At 37.7% G+C, this 8,288-nt stretch overlaps 1 protein-coding gene across 1 annotated transcript; it reads right to left on the bottom strand.

The window, feature by feature from the left end:
• Positions 1-443: 443 nt before the first annotated feature.
• On the bottom strand, positions 444-5,146 carry plac8l1 (PLAC8 like 1). Its single transcript, XM_063012047.1, has 3 exons — positions 4,874-5,146; positions 3,500-3,636; positions 444-773 (listed from the first exon to the last, which is right to left on the bottom strand). Exons 1-3 carry the CDS (start codon positions 5,109-5,111, stop codon positions 642-644), a joined length of 507 nt encoding a protein of 168 aa, XP_062868117.1. The 5' UTR covers positions 5,112-5,146; the 3' UTR covers positions 444-641.
• Positions 5,147-8,288: the final 3,142 nt, after the last annotated feature.

The following is an 8,288-nucleotide window of genomic DNA, read 5'->3' as shown; positions in this document are numbered from 1 at the left end:
TTTAAGAATGAGATATATAACAAGCACATATTGATGTAATATTTGGATGTCAATTTTTTAACATTATTAATACAATGAACATTATTAAATTATTTAATACTTTAATTTTATAGATTTATGGATGGATGGATGGACGGACGGACGGAAGGACAGACAGACAGACAGACAGATAGATGATTATATGATAGAGAATAAATATTAAATAGTGAAGTGCTAAAAGTGTTAAGTATTGCACATTGAATGGGGCCTGTATAGCCTTATACTGTATATAGCTAAACATACATACATACACACACATACATATGCATGTGTATGAATATACTGTACATTAGTACACATATATACAAGTACATACACATACATACATGGCTACCTGTACAATGTGCAAAAAACTGACATAAATTGGTATAAATATGTATCTTTGGATAACTTTTTAAAATTTAAATACTAAACATGAAGTGTGTAAACAAATCTCTTCATCCATTGACGGCTCATCATTACTAAAATGTCAGACATCAATCTTTATGCCAAAAGTAGTCCCTGAATCCCTTAAGCTACCACAAATAACAACACTGACAGCACTATGTATTACATATCAGAAATTTGAACTGACACACATTACACACACACATTTTTGTCCTTCAAGAGCACTGGAGTGCAGTGGAAACAGTGTACATCTGTCTCCTCAGCCTCCTCTTCATCTCCCGCATCATCTGACAAACTGCTAGAGGGTAGCAGAAGAATACAGCAGTCCAGTCCTCACATACACTGCCCTACAGAAACACACAGGGAGAAGCAGAAGGTATCACAGAATGAATTAGAGGGCAAATTGTGTTGAATATTTAATGTCAGTTGCATTAGTCTGGAAGTGGTGCCCCAGTCAGAGATGCATTACATTGTAAAAAGAAGTGCACAATATGGCCAGAAGTATGTAGACAGCTGACTATTAGCTTGTGCAGTATCTCATGTCTTATTGGACCTTGTCTTGCCACAAACTTGGAAGCATGATTTAGTTTATATAATTGAGTTTATACACCCATTAGCAATGGGTGTGGCTTAAATATTTGAACTCAATAATTAGGAGAGGTTTTTACATAAGTTTGGCCATATAGTATATTTTTAATTATCACATTTATATAAGAGTCGCCAAAATACAAACATTGTAGTAGCTAGTGAAACTTTACAGTCCTCAGTGCAGCTAACTGAGGACTATTTCCAGTCATGGCTGGTAAGTATTGTCTATATTCAATAGATTTTTACTTTGACAACTAGGGTTTATTAGAACAATGAGTAACAAGAAAAATGGAGTGTAATACCGTGGTACCTTGTAACTTGACACCCCCTAAACTTAAAATCTTTGAAACTTGATGCCCATCGTGGAGAAATGTGTACCCTTAAACATGACGTTTACCTTAAACTCAACATGTTCAGCTTTTTTATTTATTTATTTATTTATTTAATTTTAAATTAACAATGAACAGCCGCTTTGTTCAGCGCTTGGCTTAAGTGGTGCCGTAAGACGTCATCAAAGTGCGCATATGAGACGAATCTGCATTTGTGTGGAATAACCGTCAAATTCACTCTGAAAGCTCCACATGTATCTGTGTTTAGCTGGATTTTCCTCCTGTTTCACTTTTAAACTTGTGTTGTGTTATTCTCATGTGAATGCGCCTTTACAGAACAGAATACAGTATTCCAAGATCAGTTATCTCCACGATTAAGAAGCATAAGAAACTTTTTCAGTTGTATTTCAGTATTTTTACATTATATTTGTGTTATTTTTAGTGTATACGTATCAAAAACAACCCCATTATTTTACATTAGCCTAAAATATGTGGACTATGGACTAACAGGTTTCCCATACATCCTTATGGGAAAAAATACCTTGAATAAACTCGACACCTTTTAAACTCAACGCCACTCCCAGAACCAACTGACATCGAGTTTCAAGGTGCCACTGCACTTTAGTATTTTTGCAGCTGTGTTGTTAATAAAAACTACAATTGTCATTTATCTTTACATGTACCTCATGGTACTGTAACACTGCAATTTCCTTCGGGATCAATAGTGTTATCTTATCTTATCTTATGGATTTTGAACTGATGTTACAGACTTAATGCTTATGCAAACAGACGAGGACACAAGGAGAACTTTTAACTCCACACAGAAGGGACCCAAACCGCTCCACCTTGAAATCAAACCAAAGACCTTCTTGCTGTGGGGTAACCCTCACTACATTTCAGACTAAACTTATTTACTAATAATTCACTTAAATAATATATTTATAAAAGTAATTATAATCAACATATACACTTTTCATTTATAATAATTAATTAATATAGAATTATAAACAGCTCATGGAAACATAGCTATATGGACAAACATATTGGAACATTCTCATTTCTAATTATTAAATGCTAACAGGAATAATAAATCAATTCTATAAATGAAATTATATGCGTCTAACTTTGCAGCAGCAGTTTTGGAAAGGAAAGTTCCAGCAACACAGTGCCCAGCCATACGAGAATTAGTTGAATTAGGTTATTTTAACATTATTACAATAGTATGAAGGCAGGGCAGCATGGTGGCATGGTGGGTAGCACTGTTGCCTTACAGCAAGAATGCCCTGGGTGCAATTTCAAGGTGGAGCAATCTGGGTCCTTTCTGTGTGAGATTTGCATGTTCCCCCGTTTGCCCATATGGTTTTCCTACCAGAGTCCAAAGACATGCAGTCAGGTTAATTGGAGATACTAAATTGCCCTAGCTGTGACTCTGTGTGTGTGTGTGTGTGTGTGTTTGCTCTCTGATGGACTGGTGACTTGTCCAGGGTGTTTTTCTACTATTTGCCCAGTGAATTGCACCCACCATGACCCTGACCAATATAAAGAAGTGGCCAAACAGACAATGAATGAAAGTAATAGGGCAGTTCATTCCTACTTGGATCTGGCATGGAAAAGCCCTGTGCATGAAGCCCATAATAAAATGTCTTGTCAAGTGTTGTATGAAAGAACTTGATAGGTCTGCATAAAGCCCTGACCTGAACCACATCCAACATATATAATTATCAGAAGTGACAACAAGCTATGCCTTATAGCCCAAAATGACTGCCTGACCTCACTAGTAGTCTCGCTAAATGGTTGTAAATAGCAAAATCTAATAGACAGTGTTTCTAAATAATGAAGGTCATAACAGCTGGACTAGTAAATGGAAATTTACATTAATGCTCATGGTTTTGGATGTAATAATCAAAGTGTGTCCACAAAATGTTGGCCCTTAAGTGCTTGATGATGTTGATAAACCTATTCCATGGCCCAAGAACTATTAAGAATTAACATTCTGCAGGCAAAATCCCTTTAACACTCTTGTAAACACACTGCAGGTTACAGACTTGCACTGGTTCTGCATCACAGCATTTGCATTCATGTCTAACCCATACATCATCATTTGCCTAGACCCCAAAGTAAAGTAATATCAGTACTTTTTACCTGTAAAGACTCACCCTGATTTTATAACGCTCTCTGATGGCAACCCGCATAGCAAAAGTGGAAGCAGGAAGCAGAGGCAGACACAGGCATTCTCCATACTGATGAGCCAAACCCAGATCCAAACAGCAGGGCATAAAAGCACCAATCAAGCCTACGATGGAAAACAACGCAAAAGAATTACATATTATGAGAAATGTCTCTTGGTGTGTTTATAGTCAGGCTTATAAATATGATTTATTACTTCAATAATAATGAAAAACAGTGCATTGTTATAAAGAGTTCATTTTGATGAACACAGAATCACCAAACTCAGGGTGGACATGCATGAAGAACCATCATATACACTCACTGTTCATTTTATCAGCTCCACTTACCACATAGAAGCACTTTGTAGTTCTACAATTACTGACTGTAGTCCATCTGTTCCTCTGCATGCCTTTTTTAGCCTGCTTTCACCCTGTTCTTCAATGGTCAGGACTCTCCCAGGACCACCACAGAGCAGGTATTATTTGGGTGGTGGATCATTCTCAGCACTGCAGTGACAATGATGTGGTGGTGTGTTAGTGTGTGTTGTGCTGGTATGAGTGGATAAGACACAGCAGCGCTGATGGAGTTTTTATTCACCTCACTGTCACTGCTGGACTGAGAATAGTCCACCAACCAAAAATATATCCAGCCAACAGCACCCCATAGACAGCATCCTGTGACCACTGATGAAGGTCTAGAAGATGACCAACTCAAACAGCAGCAATAGATGAGCGATCGTCTCTGACGTTACATCTACAAGGTGGACCAACTAGGTAGGAGTGTCTAATAGAGTGGACAGTGAGTGGACACGGTATTTAAAAACTCCAGCAGCGCTGCTGTGTCTGATCCACTCATACCAGCACAACACACACTAACACACCACCACCATGTCAGTGTCACTGCAGTGCTGAGAATGATCCACCACCTAAATATCTGCTCTGTAGTGGTCCTGGAAGAGTTCTGACCATTGAAGAACAGCATGAAAACAGGTTAAAAGGGTGTGTAGAGAAATAAACGGACTACAGTCAGTAATTGTAGAACTACAAAGTGCTTCTATATAGTAAGTGGAGCTGATAAAATGGACAGTGTGTGTAGAAACAAGGAGGTGGTTTTAATGTTATGGCTGATCGGTGTGTGTGTATATATATATAAAAGTAATAAAAAAGTAATATTTCCAATAAAGGCTCCTGATTCTGTGGTATAATTTTAAATTCCAGAAGTCTACAATTATTAATGACAAAATTATTTCATCATTGATAATAAAATAGCTTTTTACAACAGCATTTTTCAACTTCTCAAACAAACTACACTTTTTAATCCCAAATTAATTTTCTTACACCAAGAACATTTGTAGTTCTTACAGACACTGGTGTCGTCACACACATCAAACAGGCCCGTGCTCCAGTCTCCCCCCGTCTGTGTGATGGTGGTCACAGTTGTGGTTGTTACTCCAAGACCCGGCTGGGTGATCACAGGTAGGTCATTCCTGTCACACCACGACGTCCTGCTGCCACATCCCGAACAAAGGACTTCCCTGCCATGTCCATTTGAGTCGTCCTGTTTGTACTCTTCAAGAGACTTCAAGAGTAGCTGTTGCATGCTGAGAGCCAGAGAGCATAGATGGTATAGCAGTTGTGTTGGCCTCTTTTTAAAATGTTTTGACAATGTACTGCCAATGTTACTCCAGACATGCATGAACACTTACACAGCATTGGTGCAAAAATCGTGATAGAGGGGGAAGACTTTTTTGTCATAGTAGGAGGAGTGTGTTCATTCAGATAGCAGCTTGATAGCAGAGGGACGAAAGCAGCAAGCTGTATTGGAAAGATAAAGTGCATAGCTTCCTTCAAGTGAATAATACACACGTAAAAACACAACACGTGTGTAAACTAAAGTGAACAGACAATAAATAAGGTATACACGCCAAATTATTCAGCTTGCAACTTACAAAACAAGCATAAATAAAGCAGACTTGCACAATTCAACATCCAGGTTGAAAGAAATCATATTATACAGTGGTTTTACACTTTTCACTTGTTGTGAAATTAACAGGGGTTTTGCCAAGTATTCCTTAAGTGGGATAAATTAGAAGGTCATTGCGGGTCATGAGTGCCTAAACCTAAAAATGCTTGATTGACAGCAACACTGCAAAGTATCTTGGAAGACTGAAGGCTGTTATAGCACCAAAGGGGAACAAGTCCATATTAAGGACCATTGTTGTCTCATGGAATGTCCCAACAAGTTATGATTAATAGTGAGTGAATACACAGATCAGCCATAACATTAAAACCTCCTCCTTGTTTTTTACACTCACTGTCCATTTTATCAGCTCCACTTACCATATAGGAGCACTTTGTAGTTCTACAATTACTGACTGTAGTCCATCTGTTTCTCTGCATGCTTTGTTAGCCCCCTTTCATGCTGTTCTTCAATGGTCAGGACTCTCCCAGGACCACTACAGAGCAGGTATTATTTGGGTGGTGGATCATTCTCAGCACTGCAGTGACACTGACATGGTGGTGGTGTGTTAGTGTGTGTTGTGCTGGTATGAGTGGATAAGACACAGCAGCGCTGCTGGAGTTTTTAAACACCTCACTGTCAATGCTGGACTGAGAATAGTCCACCAACCAAAAATATATCCAGCCAACAGCGCCCTATGGGCAGCGTCCTGTGACCACTGATGAAGGTCTAGAAGATGACCGACTTAAACATCAGCAATAGATCATCTCTGACTTTACATCTACAAGGTGGACCAACTAGGTAGGAGTGTCTAATAGAGTGGACAGTGAGTGGACACGGTATTTAAAAACTCCGGCAATGCTGCTGTCTTATCCACTCATACCAGCACAACACACACTAACACACCACCACCATGTCATTGTCACTGCAGTACTGAGAATGATCCACCACCTAATTAATACCTGCTCTGTGGTGGTCCTGTGGGGGCCCTGACCATTGAAGAACAGGGTGAAAACAGACTAAAAGTATGTAGAGAAACAGATGGACTACAATCAGTAATTGTAGAACTACAAAGTGCTTCTATATGGTAAGTGGAGCTGATAAAATAGAGTGAGTGTAGAAACAAGGAGGTGGTTTTAATGTTATGGCTGATCAGTGTATAGTGTATGTCAAAGTTGTCTTGTTGTCTTTTGTTTTCTACAGACAGTTGAAGGGAAAATAAAGTTTTTTTCCCAAAGTACTTTCAAAGTAGGATAAATTAATGTTTTTCATACCATGGTGTTACGCCTATTTATGGCATACGAGGGATCATGGATCAGTTTAAATATATCAGAATACTTGAGGAGATCATGTTGCCCTATGTCAAAGAAGAAATGTCCTTAAAATAAATGTTTTAACATGACAATGACCCAAAACATCTTGGTTACAGACAAACAAGATTGAGGTAATAGAGTGACCAGCCCAATCCCCTGACCTCAATCTCATAGAGAACTTGTGGGCTGATATCTGAAACACGTTTTTTTTTAGGCAAAACCAAAACTGCAGAAGAACTGTGGAATGTAGTCTAATCATCCTGGACTGGAATACCTGTTCAGAGGTGCCAGAAGTTGGTCGACTCCATGCAACACAGATCTCGGAAACAATTGTTCTGCCACTAAATATTAGTTCAGTAATTTAAAGTAAAGTAAAACCTCAAACATTTTTTCATGTTATAGATACATTTTTTGAGTTTTTAAAGAAAAATGCTGGCACTGCTATTATTTTGAACAGCCTAATATTCATTTTTCTTAATTTTCTGTAAAGGTTGAACACAAACTGGCTAAATGTTGTTAATGTTTTGATTTAGAATTGAAAGTTTAGTATTTTCAGTGCATTTGCATTTATGGAAATAAAAGTGATTATAATGATTTTGTGCTTTATTCACTTTTTTTAAATCACTGCTATTTTTTTGAACACTACTGTATAATGTAAAATAATGGGGTTGTTTTTGACACTCATACACTAAAAATAACAAATATAATATAAACAACACTGAAATACAATTGAAAAACAGTTTGCTGCTTTTGCGCTGGCTGTGCCGTTATTTTCTGTGGAGTGTGACGGAGCACAAAGCTTAACGTGACACTGTACTAAAACAACAAGCAAGGAATTTCATTAGTGGAGACAACTTATGAGCAGTAATAATTGAGAGGTTTATTGTTCCTGTGTTGTTCTTTTAAAACATGGTCACATAAGCTTTTTTTTTTTTTTTTTACGATAAGCATTTTAGACTCTCAGAAAAGCTTATTCTTAGAGTTTCTCAGCACCCCAAGCTATAACAGAAGTTTAAAAGTGAAACAGAAGAAAAATCCAGTTAAACACAGATACACGTGGAGCTTTCAGAGTGGATTTGACGGTTATTCCACACAAATGCAGATTTGTCTCATATTCGCACTTTGATGACGTGTTACCGCACCGCTCAAGCCAAGCGCTGAACAAAGCAGCTGTTCATTGTTACATTGAAATTAAATGTAAAAAAAAAAGTTGAACTTGTTGAGTTCAAAGGAAACCTTGAGTTTAAGGATACAAATTGCTCGAAGAAGGGCGTCGAGTTTAAAGATTTTAAGTTTAGAGGACGTCGAGTTACAAGGTACCACTGTAACTAGAAAATTAGTAAAGTATCATGTATGTTTGTTTTTATAACGCCATGTTATCACATTTATGTAAAGTCTCGTACATGTAAACACACGTATTATAAGTAAATGTTGGACTTTTTAGATATACATGCTAGGCTAAATGAAAATGTATGTAGATAAACAGATTTATTTAGTTGACAGC

Source organism: Trichomycterus rosablanca, chromosome 16 (assembly GCF_030014385.1).
Source record: "Trichomycterus rosablanca isolate fTriRos1 chromosome 16, fTriRos1.hap1, whole genome shotgun sequence".
In the NCBI taxonomy this organism is placed as follows: Eukaryota; Metazoa; Chordata; class Actinopteri; order Siluriformes; family Trichomycteridae; genus Trichomycterus; species Trichomycterus rosablanca.
This window is presented reverse-complemented; position numbering and strand designations above follow the sequence as displayed.

Excerpts from the sequence above, each read along its gene's own strand:
- plac8l1 (XM_063012047.1), bottom strand. The coding sequence starts at position 5,111 with ATGCAACAGCTACTCTTGAAGTCTCTTGAAGAGTACAAACAGGACGAC. Across the intron at positions 3,637-4,873 it reads GTGTGACGACACCAGTGTCT|GCTTGATTGGTGCTTTTATG; the intron begins GTAAGAACTACA and ends TTTCCATCGTAG. Across the intron at positions 774-3,499 it reads GAGAGCGTTATAAAATCAGG|GGCAGTGTATGTGAGGACTG; the intron begins GTGAGTCTTTAC and ends GTGTTTCTGTAG.